At 45.3% G+C, this 16,226-nt stretch overlaps 1 protein-coding gene across 2 annotated transcripts in view; it reads left to right on the forward strand.

Annotated features, from left to right (window-relative positions):
- Positions 1 to 16,226, forward strand: part of HYDIN (HYDIN axonemal central pair apparatus protein) — a 446,380-nt gene that overhangs the window by 193,228 nt on the left and 236,926 nt on the right. For both annotated transcript variants that reach the window (XM_043526330.1, XM_043526331.1), the window contains exons 15-17: positions 6,787 to 6,887; positions 8,471 to 8,606; positions 10,562 to 10,726. In XM_043526330.1, the coding sequence (XP_043382265.1) occupies positions 6,787 to 6,887; positions 8,471 to 8,606; positions 10,562 to 10,726 (402 nt within the window). The remainder of the gene's footprint in view (positions 1 to 6,786; positions 6,888 to 8,470; positions 8,607 to 10,561; positions 10,727 to 16,226) is intronic.

Here is a 16,226-nt window from a genome sequence, read left to right on the forward strand (position 1 = left end):
CAGTTTTGGGGGCACTCAAGGAGGTGCAGTTCGGTTTCCAAAACTGCAGGGTCCAGATTATGAATTTCAACCACAATAGTCACATATTAATGAGTTTCCTGATGTGGGTTTAGAAAACTTTGCAGAGCAGTTGGTCTTTGATTTAAAGTGGAAGGAGGAAGAAATAGGATGGAAAGTAGTAGTTAAAAAGTAATGTTTTACAGTATATAAGCAAAAATAGTTCACTCTCTTTTTCATTCTTACATTCACTCTCCCACTAAGTCTCATTAAATGCAATGGTCTCCGGGGGGACAGTGAAAGTTAGGGTATCCATTAATGATCCCAGTCACTCTTGGGCCAAATTTTGCTTTCAGTTACGCATTGTAAATTTGGAATAATTCTATTCAAGTCAGTAGTCTTCCTCTGGATTTACATTGATGTAACTGAGAGCAAAATTTGGCCCCTTGATTTTAAAGCCACAATGAATTTATTTAATTTATGTTTGTTCAGGAGCCCTGGGTTAAAGGGAGTGTTTTAAGCCTTGCTACCAGGCTGAAGGAGCTAATAGCATCATGGAAATGACTATTTCCCCCATTTTTTTAGCTGAGATTTTATCATGTAACACACAAAACAAAGCCATGATCTCATTCTAGTGACAATGTGTAGTGTTTGGTTTGCATTTCAACTCATAGCCAAAATATGGTACCATCCACTTTCATATTCAGCTACAGTTGAAGGTGATTTATGGGATGGATTTCCACCATATCTGTAACATTAGCTTGAAAGTCAAGGTCTTTTTATGAGGAGGAGGTTTTAGGCAAAGCTAAACTCTGGCATAGGGATCTGCTCTTGTGTAAGGATTGTGGTGTGGGTTATGGAGCAGAATCCTCTCTCTCTTTATGCTTTAGCATGGAAGTTTGGAGGAGATAAACCTGTGGGGGGTCTCTTGGTTCTTAACTTGGTTTTGCAAAGATCCCAGGGCATCCAAAGTATTCACTTACGGAGCAAATTCAGCCTTGGTAAGTGGACACATTTAAGTCAATGGAGTTGCACCTGGTAACATTAAGCTAGTATTTGGTCTTGTATCTCAGTTCAGAGATTGTCCAAATGTAACTTTACTCTAAGGGGCCATCTGTTGTAAACAAACCTACAGATGAAGATTTAGGTCAAAATCCTTGTGTTAATCATCAGACCCACACAAAGGGGAAGAGGAGAAAAGGCTAGTGTGACTTGCTGACACCCCAATATGCACCACCGTCATGTAATTAGAATATGTTTTGTACAAAGTATGTCTTGTGAGGTATCATTCTAAAAGCCTTAATCTGCTAAACATTAATATCTCATTGGATTGTACGTGCTATCGTCATATGTGAAGTTCTGAAGTTTAGCTACGTATGTGTTACTGAAACATGTTGCGAGGCTGAAAACACCCACAATCAGCCTTTCAGGTACAACAGTAAAAAGACCAAACAATGCTAATGGCTTGCTGAGGAAATGCACAGAAGCACAAGGATTACCCCAGGAACTGTGTACAACAGAAACCTCTCAGAGACAGCACTACACAATGGGGACTGTTTGACCCAGGTCACAGCAAAAGAGCTTTCCAGCAAGTGGGAAGAAGATATAAAAGGGGGGACAATGAGATCATGATGGTACCTCACTCTCCCTGCAACAATACACCTGGAAACACCTGAGGGGCAAGGACTGAACTGTGGGAAGTGATGGTCCCAGGCTAGAGGGAATCTTTAGCCTGTGTATGAAAACTTGGGAAAGCCAAGGCAACTTCTGCCTTAAGAATCTGCCAGCCTGTTTATCACACAGGGTGAGGATTTGTTAATTTATATCCTACCTATCTAGTGTGTTAAGCTCAGTTTGCGGTTTTTGTTTATTTACTTAGGTAATCTACTTTGATCTGTTTGCTATCCCTTATAATCACTTTAAATCTGTCCTTTGTAGTTAATAAACTTGTTTTTGTTTTCAACCCAGTTTGTGTAATTCATAACTAGGGGGCCAAAACTGTGCATATCTCTCTCCACATTGAAGAAGAAGGCAAATTTCAATTAGCTTATGCTGTACAGTTCTCTGTGCAGTGCAAGACAATACAATTTTAGGTTTACTCTCCAGAGGGGGAGTGCACTTGAGTACTGGGCAATTCCTTAGCTGAAAGCCTTCCCACGCAGTACTGATTTCAGTATCTGTGTCTTTCTGCAGCTGGGTGTGTCTTTACCTGTGGGTGTGCTAGAGGAGGCTTGAGGGCCTGGCTTAGCAGGACAGGATGAGGGAGGCCAGGCTGGTGGAACAGGCAGGCTCAGTGGTACCCCAGTACTTCAGGTGGCACCCCGCAAGCTTAGTTGTGCTGTAGGTCCTGAGCTGTGCTCCTGGAGAGGATGGGAGATGTATACTGCAGCACACTTTATTTTTATTCCATATGGTAACACCCCTTGTAGCACCTTTTCTCAGGAGTCCATTGAGCTGGTCACATCCCTGAGCCAGCAGACCATGGCCCATTGTGACATATGCAGATGTCATTAGCCATTCCCACAGCTTTAGACTAGAATGGCTGCTGTGTGGGAGTGGACATTCTTCCTCCACTAGCCCACCTTAATAGGACAGGCCAGGTTTTGTCTTTGGCATTTTGGCTTTGTTATTCTGCTGTCTAAAGTAAGAAATGTAACAAATATAGCTGTTTTCACAGTGGAACTTTCTATTTTGCACTGTGTCTGATTTCTCCAGGAATTTTAACTTATCATTCAACTGTGAACTCATCTCCAGACAGATCGAAGAAGAGACACACTCCTTTTTACAGAGTAGTGGCTAAAATAAATCAGAGAAAACAGGCAACAATAAGTGTCATCCTTGATGTGCACACAATGTGGGAGGATTCTGGATTGTGATGTGTTTGCTAAAACATAAGGATGACTAGGGTCACTTCTGGCTCCTTTTCATTCTTAATGAAAGCAAACTTAGGAAGACCATCCCTTCAGACCCCTGTGAGTGCTCAATAACAAGATGTAGAGCCTGCTGAGGAAAAGAACTGCAGCTTTTTGGGCCATCATGGATGCCCATTGTTCTTTAAAGTGATCCTCGTTGGGGAAAAGTTCAAGTGCTGGAGGAACCAACCAGGGGCCATGCTCTTCTTGATCTCCTGCTCACAAAGAGGGAAGAATTGGTAGGGGAAGTAGAAGGGGGTGGCAACCTGGGCAGCAGTGACCATGAGATGGTCGAGTTCAGGATCCTGACAGAAGGAAGAAAGGAGAGCAGCAGAATACGGACCCTGGACTTCAGAAAAGCAGATTTTGACTCCCTCAGGGAACTGAAGGGCAGGATCCCCTGGCAGGCTAATATGAGGGGGAAAGGAGTCCAGGAGAGCTGGCTGTATTTTAAAGAAGCCTTATTGAGGGTGCAGGAACAAACCAGCCCGATGTGCAGAAAGAACAGCAAATATGGCAGGCGACCAGCTTGGCTTAACAGAGAAATCTTCAGTGAGTTTAAACACAAAAAAGAAGATTACAAGAAGTGGAAACTTGGACAGATGACTAGGGAGGAGTATAAAAATATTGCTCAAGCATGCAGGGGTGTAATCAGGAAGGCCAAAGCACAACTGGACTTGCAGCTAGCAAGGGATGTGAATGATAACAAGAAGGGTTTGTTACCATTCACATTTAGGTATTTTAGCAACAAGAAGAAAGTCAAGGAAAGCGTGGGCCCCTTACTGAACGAGGGAGGCAACCTAGTGACAGATTATGTGGAAAAAGCTGAAGTACTCAATGCTTTTTTTGACTCGGTCTTCACAGGCAAGGTCAGCTCCCAGACTGCTGCACTGTGCAGCACAATATCGGGAGGAGGTGAGCAGCTCTCAGTGGTGAAGGAACAGATTAAGGACTATTTAGAAAAGCTGGACATGCACAAGTCCATGGGGCCGGATGCAATGCATCCGAGGGTCCTGAGGAAGTTGGCTGATGTGATTGCAGAGCCATTGGCCATTATCTTTGAAAACTTGTGGCAATTGGGGGAAGTCCCGGACAATTGGAAAAAGGCAAATATAGTGCCCATCTTCAAAAAAGGGAAGAAGGAGAACCCGGGGAACTACAGACAGGTCAGCCTCACCTCAGTCCATGGAAAAATCATAGAGCAGGTCCTCAAGGAATCCATTTTGAAGCACTTGGAGGAGAGGAAGGTGATCAGGAACAGTCACTATGGATTCCCCAAGGGCAAGTCATGCCTGAACAACCTGATTCCCTTCTACGATGAGATTACTGGCTCTGTGGATATGGGGAAAGTGGTGAACGTGATATGGATTGACTTTTGCAAAGCTTTTGATAGGGTCTCCCACAGTATTCTTGCCAGCAAGTTAAAGAAGTATGGATTGGATGAATGGACTGTAAGGTGGATAGAAAGCTGGCTAGATCGTTGGGCTCAATGGGTAGTGATCAATTGCTCAATCATAGAATCATAGAATCATAGAATATCAGCGTTGGAAGGGACCTCAGGAGGTCATCTAGTCCAACCCCCTGCTCAAAGCAGGACCGATCCCCGATTAATGTCTAGTTGCCAGCCGGTATTAAGTGGAGTGCCCCGGGGTCACTCCTAGGGCTGGTTTTGTTCAACATCTTCATTAATGTTCTAGATGATGGGATGGATTGCACCTTCAGCAAGTTCATGGATGATACTAAACTGGGGCGAGAGTTAGATATGCTGGAGGGTAGGGATAGGGTCCAGAGTGACCTAGACAATTTGGAGGATTGGGCTAAAAGAAATCTGATGTGGTTCAACAAGGACAAGGTCAAGGTTTTTAAGGTCAGGCTTGACAAAGCCCTGGCTGGGATGATTTAATTGGGGATTGGTCCTGCTTTGAGCAGGGGGTTGGACTAGATGACCTCCTGAGGTCCCTTCCAACCCTGATATTCTATGATTCTATGACAAGTGCAGAGTCCTGCACTTAGGACGGAAGAATCCCATGCACTGCTACAGGCTGGGGACCGACTGGCTAAGCGGCAGTTCTGCAGAAAAGGACCTGAGGATTACAGTGAACGAGAAGCTAGATATGAGTCAACAGTGTGCCATTGTTGCCAAGAAGGCTAATGGCATATTGGGTTGTATTAGTAGGAGCACTGCCAGCAGCTCGAGGGAAGTGATTATTAATTGCCTTCTATGACAAGATAACTGGTTCTGTGGATGAAGGGAAAGCAGTGGACGTGTTTTTCCTTGACTTTAGCAAAGCTTTTGACACTGTCTCCCACAGTATTCTTGCCAGCAAGTTAAAGAAGTATGGGCTGGATGAATGGACTATAAGGTGGATAGAAAGTTGGCTAGATTGTCGGGCTCAACGGGTAGTGATCAATGGCTCCATGTCTAGTTGGCAGCCAGTATCAAGTGGAGTGCCCTGAGGGTTGGTCCTGGGGCCGGTTTTGTTCAATATCTTCATAAATGATCTGGAGGATGGTGTGGATTGCACCCTCAGCAAGTTTGCAGGGGACTGGAACACATGACTTATGAGGAGAGGCTGAGGGAACTGGGGATGTTTAGTCTACGGAAGAGAAGAATGAGGGGGGATTTGATAGCTGCTTTCAACTACCTGAAAGGGGGTTCCAAAGAGGATGGCTCTAGACTGTTCTCAGTGGTAGCAGATGACAGAACAAGGAGTAATGGTCTCAAGTTGCAGTGGGGGAGGTTTAGGTTGGATATTTGGAAAAACTTTTTCACTAGGAGGGTGGTGAAACACTGGAATGCGTTACCTAGGGAGGTGGTGGAATCTCCTTCCTTAGAAGTTTTTAAGGTCAGGCTTGACAAAGCCCTGGCTGGGATGATTTAGCTGGGGATCGGTCCTGCTTTGAGCAGGGGGTTGGACTAGATGATCTCCTGAGGTCCCTTCCAACCCTGATATTCTATGATTCTATGATTCTATGACACTGGTGAGGCCACATCTGGAGTATTGCATCCCAGTTTTTGGCCCCCCCACTACAGAAAGGATGTGGACAAATTGGAGAGAGTCCAGTGGAGGGCAACGAAAATGATTAGGGGGCACATGACTTATGAGGAGAGGCCGAGGGAACTGAGTTTATTTAGTCTGCAGAAGAGAAGAGTGAGGGAGGATTTGGTAGCAGCCTTCAGCTACCTGAAGGGGGATTCCCAAGAGGACAGAGCTAGGCTCTTCTCAGTGATGGCAGATGACAGAACCAGGAGCAATGGTCTCAAGTTGCCGTTGGGTAGCTCTAGGTTGGATATTAGGAAAAAGAATTTCACTAGGCGGGTGGTGAAGCACTGGAATGGGTTACCTAGGGAGGTGGTGGAATCTCCATTCTTAGAGGTTTTTAAAGCCTGGCTTGACAAAGCTCTGGCTGGCGTGATTTAGTTGGGGTGGTCCTGTTTTGAGCAGGGGGTTGACTAGATGACCTCCTGAGGTCTCTTCCAATGCTAATCTGTGATTCTATTAAAAGAAAATATCAGTTGGTTTGTTAAAGCCACATTTCCCCATTTTTCCATTCTATGGATCACTTTATATTAAAAAAAATAATCTTGGAGCCCATCTCTGGTCCTAGACTTCCCAATCCCTTACAGTTTTGGTCTCAAAATGCTTCCTTAATGGTCCACCAGATAAGGCTTCCTGGACCAATGATTGTCCAAAGATCCTCAACTGAGAACCATTGATACAACTAATGCAACCTTACTCAACAAAGTCCTTCTCCAGCAAATGATCTCCAAGTTCCAAAAGCCCAACAAAGGAGATACTAGAGGTTGTTAAATGAGCACTCCATCTGAGGGATTGCTTTAGAAAGTAAAGAATTTGTTCCCCTTTTCCTGCACTAGGTGACCTTATGTTCCAACACTGTGAAGAAATATGAAACGGCATTGGTGGTGGATGTGGATGGTATCGGAGAGGAAGTGCTGGCACTCCTAATCACAGCAAGGTATTGACACTCCATTTGCATCCATTTCCCCTTTGTCCCTGTGTCACCTATTCTGTGCTGTCATATACATAATATGGTGTATTTATCCCTCCATTCCAAAATGAGAACCACTGTTTAATATGATTATTGTGCATAGTTGGGCATGAGAACTAAATCTGATATGGAAGTGGCAAAGTATTGTAAACAACACATGCTGAAAAGCACCTGTATTAAAAATAAGGGAAGGGCCCTGAGCCTTTTTCAACACAGGAAGAGTAAGAGTATACGTTATTGTCCGTGACTTTCAGTGTTCGCAACAGGTTTCATGTGTGAAGAGCCCAACAGCTATCCCTTTTCATCCTGAGTATTGTACTTAACTCAGGTTTCCTGCAGTGGAAAATCTATTTGGCATGGAGACATCCGCGGCATGGATGGCAATGCAATGATGGGGCTAGTTTCAGACAATTAGCATGTGGATTAATACTTAAGAGTTTAAGACAAAATTCTGAATTTTAGCTAGGAGAAATAAACAAAAGATAGTGACGAGGGAAGAGTATTATTATTATTATTTGCTTTATAGAATGAGCTCAGCTTCATCTGCTTTCCCTAGTTTTAGTTATTTGCCATCAGAAATTTGAGCCAGGGGTCATTTTTCCTGGATCAGATACTATAGGACTGTTGTGACTTGGTTGACTTCAGTGCAGTTACAAAAGGGATGCATTTGGCCCTGTATGTATAATTGTGTATATATAGATGCGGGGGGTGTTGGGGAACAGTTTTAAAAGACCTTGGTACTGGCAATATCCCTTTGAAGTCAATGTGAACTTTTCCATTGACTTCAGTGGGAACAGAGTTAGGCCAACACTGAGTCTGGAAAATCCCACTTGGAATCAATTTTGTAGGATAATTAGGAGAGCATCATGCAGAAACACTAATGGACATGACCTTCATCAGCCTCGTGGTCCCCCTGACTCCTCTCTGATACATCCTGCAGAGGGCAGCAGTTGCCCCAGTTTGTAAATTAAGACATTTTCCTTCTATCAACCAAATGTCTTCTCAAATCCAGATAAGGGAGGAAGATTTGTATTCTGGGTTAATGGGCAGGTGTTGCAGAATAACAAGAGACAGAAAGCTCCCTGGAGGCTCAGATACAAACCCAAAATCACCCTTTCCAAGTAGGGTTTTAGGGCAGGGGTGTCAAGTTAATGCACATTAACACAGATTTGGCAGAAATCTCTAGCTGCACATTCCTTCCACGCAGAAGACACAAAAAATATGAACCAACCAGTACATATCATCCAGGCTAAGAAAGCTCAGAATGTTAGCAAGGTTCCAGTCTGAGAAATTGTTCCCTGCTTGAATGCTTGCTGGTGTTAATGAAACACTGTTGAGTAGAGACCCATCGCAGTTTCCCCACATGTCCTTTAACAGAGATTGTTGATTAAAAAGTGAATAAAAATAATTTTAATATGATTAATGTCTGTATGAGTGTAAAGCCTCTATGTGACAATGACAAATATATTATGCTCCATTTCACCATGTTCTGGGAATAAACAAACACTGTATTCTCTTGGTATCTGTCATGCTGTTTTTTGGGGGGCTAGATGTGTTGTTCCTCCGCTGCGTGTGGTCAACCCTGTGGTGAAGTTTGGACGGTGTTTCCTGAAGTTCCCTCACCAGCAGGTGGTGATGCTTGTGAACGATGCTGAGCTTCCCGGGTGCTACGGGGTTCTGCCTCAGGTTTGTCATCTCATCCTCCCTTTCTGCTGCTTCTCTTCCATTTCCATGGGGCTCTCTGAGAATGGAAGGGGTATTTCCCCACTAGCACATAATAGACAGTATCAAGTGCTGTATTATAGTTGTCTCTAGCCTCACCAGCATTTGATGTGAGAATGTTTGCGTTACCTTCTTTGGAACTCTCTTGCAAGTGAGAACTTACAAGTTCTTAAAGGGGAGGGTCCCACAGCATTGAAACCAGGAGTGATTCTTTGAAAGATACAATACATTATAAACAGCAAGGGTTTCTTTCTGAGAGGCTGTAGTTCACAAGAGGAAAGGGAAGAAAGCCACTGACTGAGTCCATAGCTGGTGGTCTGTGTGGCATTCCCTGATATTTCATGGTGTAACCCATTCTACAACAGGAAAGGGGAACAATTCAAAGCCTTCTGTGAACTCGGTTTATGAGTCAGCTGTAGGCTGGGCTGAATAGATGCAGCTGCTGTGGGAGCCACTGGGCCAGATTCAGTAGTGGTGTAGTTACACATTAGGCATTCGTTGGTTAGAAAGCAGGTGTCAGTGTTGACTTGCACCAATCTACAAGATTTTCAAAGCAAGCAGAACTTGCAAGCCAGGGGCTCATTTCACTTTACTGGTAAAAACCAGGCTGCAGTCTCTGGCAACAGAGAGGTCACTGGCATTTGGGCATGGGGGCCTCACAACTCCATATCCCCCATGAGGACTGGAGCCAGCCAAGGAAGAGTTGGGGCCAGAGTGCCTGGAAGGTGCACTGACTCAGCATATATTCCTGGGAGCCTCCATTGGTGAGCCCCAGATGGAACCTAAAGCTGCCTTCGTCCTAGGGTGGACCCCTCTTGGAGACATCTCTCCTGAGAGCAATGGAACTCCTGTGCCTACATGGATGAGTCAAACCCTGAAGGAGCTGAAGGGGAGAGTTGCTTTCCTTCCTACCTCACAGGAGAGTGTAAGATAAAGCAGCTAGGCCACTCCTTCTCCAATTTGCTCAGACCAAATTTAGCCCTGGTATAATGGAAATGGCACCTGTTTACCCAGAGCTAAATATGGACCCTGCAGAATACCAAACTGGTGCAAGTTTTGCTACTTACACTTGTTTATACCAGTTTCTGGCTAACTTTACTCCCCCATTTACACGCCGTTAAATGTAGTCCATTGTATTTTATTTTTACTTGTAATATCCTCATAGGTGATTGAAAATAATGTCCTTCCCCTCCTATTTTTCCTATTTCCATCTGGCAGACATGGACACTGTTCCATATTTTCTGGAGCACCAGCCAACATAGCCACTGTGTTCTCTTTCATAGTTTTGAGTAACTCTTTCCTAATGAAACCTGGAGATGCTTGGAACAGGTGCTCCTGATATTCAATCCGTTCGATTGGCTGGATTGCCTTTAGGTGATGCCTCGGGCAAGTAAATGTCTGTACTAGTTCCTGGAAAGATTTAGAAACTTGAAGGCCATAAGGGGCTATTGCAACACAGGCCAGAAAATTTCATCCAGTAATTCCTGCCTCATGCCTATAACTTCTACTGAGCAATATCAGGTCCCTTAGAAAAAGACCCAGTCTTGATTTAAGGACTGCAAGTGATGGAAAACCTACCACATCCTGTGGTGAGCTGTTCCAGTGGTTAATTACCCTCCCTGTTAGAAATGTGCGCCTTCAGCTGTGCTGTTTTGCATATTTTATAGTCTATCTCTAGGTGAAAATTCACCCCTGCGCAGAAGGCTGGTGCTTGTCTGTGCATCACTTCAGTCCCACATAAGTCCTCAAAATAGGGGTCAGCGTAGGCTTTGTGCTAGTCCTCTGCACCATGGTCAATTCCCCCCTTTGACGTGATTCTTTTAACTGTGCAATAATTGTAATATTTTTAAATGTCAAGGAACAGAAAGTTTCCAAAGAAGTCATGGTGAAGACTATGTTCTGGTTGTGTCTCTGCACAGGAGTATGAGGAGAAGCCCTCTGTGTTGTACTCCAGCCCCAGGCCTTGTGGCATTATTCAACCTCATAGCACTGTGGAGATCCCCTTAGTACTGGAAGCCCAGGTGACTGGACAGCAGGACACTGTGGCTTCCATAGCCATGTTTGGGAGTGAAGAATCCCCCCTGGTGAGACCCTGATGATGAAATATGCTTTGTGTCTGAATCAATGTTCTCTCTGGAGTGTGGAGACATGTTCTGAGGGTGGTCTTTGCACACAGCACGTTTGTGTTCAGACAGTCTAGTTCTTTACAATTCCAGGGATTATTCTGGTGAATTCAAAAGCTGCAGTAGTAAACTTAACGTCATTAGAGTATAAATATCACTGTGATAGCACCTCACTGATGATAGAAGTCAGATGTTTTGAGGTTAATTGCACTGCTCATACCAATAACGAGGAGGGTCAGGAAAGATCAAACCTGTTTCAGTTGGCAAGAAGAATATGGGCCTGATCCCAGAAAGTGCTGAGTGCCCTTCACTACTGTATAAAGTCAAGACGAATGGAGGGAGCTTAGAACCTTGCAGGATTGTGTCTTCTGAAGGGGCACGATAGGAGCATACAAGTAATGACTGGTGCAGAGAAGGTAAATTGGGCATTTCTAGACCATTTGCTATAGTTCACATCGAAAGGGACAGTCAGTACAATGGAAAGGCCACAAATGTAAATCATTTGCATGGCGTGGCAGGGGTTTTCGGAAGCACCTAAGGGTAGTCACTGGGAGTCAGGCAAATAACTCCCCTCTAGGTGCTTCACCTAACATGACTACCTATAGAACTCATTGCCATCAGAAATCATAGAGACCAGGAGCTAAGTATGATTCCAAAAAGATTAGATGTTTATATGAATAATGAGAGAGAATGAAAAAGGAATGCTATAAACCCTCATGATTCATTGCATAAGCCAAGAACTAACTGCCTGGGGATAGGAAGGAAACTTTCCTTATGGGCAGATGTTTCCATTGGTCATTATGGAGAGTACTCTGAAATATCTGGAACTGCCTATCTTTGTAGATTAACCCTTGGTCTAAGCCACTACAGCAATTCCTTTGTCTCTAAGTCTGTTGTATACTTACAGAGTAACAATAACCACTGCATAATAAAGGCCCCAATTTGAGAAAGCAACCCTGTTCAGGAAAGCCCTTAAGCACATGCTTAACTGTGAGTACATGCTTAAGTCCTCTCACACACTTAGAAAAAGCACCTCCTTAAGTACTGTCCTGAACAGGAATCAACTGATGCATGTGGTTAAGTGCTTTTCTGAATTCAGTCCATTATGGGCCACTGTAGCCTCTGTACTAAAACCACAAGGACGGCCATATCAGCCGTAAAATTGGTAGGTTGCAACTGGAGTGAAGACAGACTTTTTCTACCAAATGAGAACTAGTATGGGCAAGTGGTTTCTGAATTATGACACCCAAAAAATAGAGTTATTTGTCAGAATTCCAAGAGGCTTCCTGGGTTTTTTTACCACCTTCTAGCAAAAAAGAAAAAAAAAAGATAGATAGGTGAGTGATAAAATGTATTTATTGAACTAATCTAGCTGAGAGCTAAATCAAGTTTAGTTAATTACATTTTAATTTAAAATGGCATTAACTTTTGAAATAGCGATGACAGAATGGCTTGTCATCTCTGATGAGCATGAACTAGGGTGTCAAAGGACTGCTGAAAGCCTAAGTGTCCATTAACCAAAAGTAAGGCTGACATTTTCAAAGCAGTCCAAAGGACGTGGGCTTTCTTTAAAATGAATGGAAGGTGTGCAGCTCTCTCCCCTGGACTGCACTGAAAATCTTAACCTAGGTCTCCAACCCTTTTCTTTGCATTAGAATGTAGACCAGTGGCTAGCGGCTTTGTCAATGGAGGAAGGTGAATTTTGCCATTAAGGCTGAAGTTAGCCAAATAAGTGGTTTGTAAAGTTAAGACACATTACAAAAAGAAGTGGGGGGAGGAGGAGCTTCTCACAGTTAGAATTTCCTGACCTTTTAGTGGTTGGTTTGTTTTTCAAACTATGGTGATCTTGTAAAGATTTTATCCTTGGATTAATGATGTGTACTTTCAGCCATAGCCTCGCTTTAATGATGTGAATTAACATGTCAGACCTTACCCCAATGGGAGCCCTGTGAATTGTGGGATCTTAATAATTTCTAAGGGAAAACTAATAGCACTCCAGTAAGCTCATAAGTGTGCCCATTAAGTTGGAATTTAATGCATAGCATTTGGCTTTCACTCAATTGCAGCAAACATCTGAGCTGTGCTAATAGAAAGCTCGCTGTGCATAAGCACAGTACACACTTGCATGTCTTGTTGCTAAAGCTGCCCCAGGTTTGAATTTTGTCCAAGCTCTGCCCTGCAGCTTTAACACACTTTTAGTGGGTCCCATTCTGGCCACCCAGACTTTTCCCCACTACATTGTGAGCAGTATGGCCAACAGCCTGCTAACCACTCTACTGATGGTTGGTTTCAGATGTGTGGGCCTTATTCTGCTCTCTCTTGCACTGATGTAACTCTGTTGAGTTCAGTGGGGCCACTCTAATTTTAGATCAGTGAAACAGAAAGAAGAGCATGGTCCTATGATCTTATGTTATGCCAGAAGCTGGGAATGAGCTCAGGGAATGGATCACTTAATTACCTGTTCTGTTCATTAACTCTGGGGCACCTGGCATTGGCCACTGTCGGCGGACAGGATACTGGGCTAGATGAACCTTTGGTCTGACCCAGTCTGGCCGTGCTTATGTTCTTATGTTTTGCTTAATTATGCCCAACAGCTTGAGTCTGCTATAGCCCTTCTCAGAGTGCAGTCTTTCACAAATCCTTCTCTCTAGGCTGACCCTTCATGGCTGTGTTGCCTTGTGTTTTACTTGCCAGTGACTGGATGTCAGTTTCAGTTTGCTGCAAGTAATCCTGTGCCTTAGGGAGCTGGTACAATACAGCCTGGGGTTTACCTGTGGCGTATCAGCCTGCCGCCTGCCAGAGGCACCAATTTTGCAGCTGGCTGCTATCAAAACAGACAGTCATTCAGCACTGCAGCTGACTGCCGGAGGACAGGCTGTTCATTCCCCAGCGATTGAAACTGACACTATGTCCCCATCAACAGAGCCAGCAAGATCTTTGAGCCCATGGAAAATTACTGATAGCAATGTCTTCCCCCTTGTCCTCCTTTTCCCTTTATATCATTTTGCTTGTGAGCAATGGCCTGTTAAATGTTGCTGCTAAAAGCACTTTTGTGAATGGTTTAAGTGAAGCATTTTTAAAAATATTAACCACTTCCCTGCTGAATGACATACCATGGACATCCAGCAAATGTACCTGTCCAGTGCAATTTGACACAGCGAGGAATTCTAGGTGTCCTGTCTTCCTTACTGGATGGTCTGTAGAAAATGAATGACAGAACACTAAAGGTTAACATCCTGGAAGGACACATGCTACATTTGTTTGCTCTGCGGGGAAGAGCACACTAAAAACTTAGATATGCTCTCAGGAGAGGTCTTTATCAATGCACACTCTACAGGAACTCTTTCCTATGTGTTTTTTGTTCTCTTCAGTCTTCTCTATCAAAAAGGTATCCTCTCCAAACATTAAAGTGCAAGTACAGTAGCAGAGCTGTGCTTCCCAACTGTATTCAGAGCCTGAAAGGCAAACACAAGTTTTCCTAACAATTGCACAAACTATTGTTCCATTCATAATGAGGCCTAGTATGAAAAAGAAATGTATGAAAGATCCTGATGTCTTTAGAAAGGGATTTCACTAGCTCCCCCAACAGTACTGCCGCTTCCAGAAGAGAAAGCCAGGCTGACAGCCCCATCCTCTTCCTCCACGCTGCCCCAAAATCCTGCTCTCCAGGAAGTGCTGGAAATGAGCGAACCTGATGTCTCCAGGTCTGGGAAATGAGTTATCAATGGCTTCCTTCTCACGCTCCTGCTCTCTCCAACGTGTTGGGGGAAACAGCCACTGCAGGTCTGCAATGGAGGCAAGTGAGCCACCAGCAGCCGCTGGATATTACTCTTAGGCAGTCTGATGGGGGTGGCATTTTTCCAGCTGAGTGAGACTTAGGGTGACCAGATGTCCTGATAAAATCGGGACTGTCCCGGTACTTAACCCTTTGTCCCGCGTCCCGATCAATGTGTGATCGGGACGCCATTTGTCCCAATATTCAGGTGAGGAGGCGAGCGGGAGGGAGGCGCTGACTCTGTGGGTGCTCCGGGGCTGGAGCACCCACCGGGGAAAATTGCAGCCAAGCTCCCCCTCCTCACCTCCTTCTCCCCCCATCAGTGCGCTGCATCCCCACTCCTCCCGCTCCCTCCCAGTGCTTCCCGCCGCCTAACAGCTGTTTGGCAGCAATTAGGACTTTCCGGGAGGGGCGGGGAGGAGGCGGAGAAGAGGCAGGGCAGGGGCAGGGATGTGGGGGAAGGGGGTGGAATGGGGGCAGGGCAAGGGCGGTGCAGGCGAACACCCACCGGGCAGAGGGGAAGTCGGTGCCATAGGGGCGAGTGGCGGGCCGGGGGTATGAAAAGGTGAGTGGTGAGCAGGGGGAATGAAGAGGCAAGAGGTGGGTGGGGGACTGAGGAGGGACACAGCAAGCCAGCGGCGGGCCGGGGGATGAGGAAGGGCGCGGTGGAGGGGGGGCCGAGACCTGGGGCAGAGTGGGGGCGGACTGTGGGTAGGGCTGATGGCACCCCAGCGTGTCCCGATATTTTACTGTTGTGATCTGGTCACCCTAGTGGGACTAGATGTGGGTCACTCTAGGAGCAGCCAATGCCATTTCTTGAGCCAGATGTCATTAAGGGTGCCCTACAGGACAGACTGAAACTTTGTGTCTAAATAATATACTTTGCCCTTTCAGGAGTCACATAGCATCTTGTCACTCTGGGGGTTTATTACTTATTTGATTTCAGTTTAGGAGTAGGCATGAAGGAATCACAGGTCTTGAACCCATGTCTGTGGTTCCCTAGTAGGCCTCAGATCACAGCCATCATCTGACACCTCCACCAGCAGGGAGTATGGGCTGCTGGACCTCAGCTCACCATAGACACTGCCCATGAAGATCTCAACTGGAGGTCATGTCTGGCCTCTCCAATTGGCTCAGACTCATTATTTAAGCTGGAAGGAGGCACAGGACTTTGTCTGAGCAACTAGGCGAATCCCTGGGTGGCTGCTACATTGGACCCTGCCTTCTCACCTGACTCCTGAGCCCTGACTTAATCCTGATTCTTGCATTCCTGTCCTGTCTTATCCCTGCCCTCCTGCTTTGTTCCAGATTCCTGCTTCTGAGCCCCACCCCTGGCTACTGGCTCTGACCCTTGGCTTAGCTCCTGCCTCTGTCTCTGTTGCTGACCCCTGGTTCCTGACTCCTGCTCTGACCACTAGGCATGATCACCACTGCTTTGACCACTAGGTCTGACTGCCTATGACCTGGTCCATGACAGTAAGGCGTTTGGTCCTGTGCAGTCTGTCTCCTACAGCAAAAAGACTGGTGTAAACATTTAAACCATTAGCTTCTTTTAATGCTCTGGGAAGGTGACTTGGATAACAGATCGCCATTCTACCCCATGCAACCCACGCCTCCATGACCCCTGGAACTGATCCATAGTGAAGATAGAGAATACTGTCAGGATCACAGATATTCAGGAGAGAC

This window comes from Chelonia mydas, chromosome 12 (genome assembly GCF_015237465.2).
Source record: "Chelonia mydas isolate rCheMyd1 chromosome 12, rCheMyd1.pri.v2, whole genome shotgun sequence".
Taxonomy (NCBI): Eukaryota; Metazoa; Chordata; order Testudines; family Cheloniidae; genus Chelonia; species Chelonia mydas.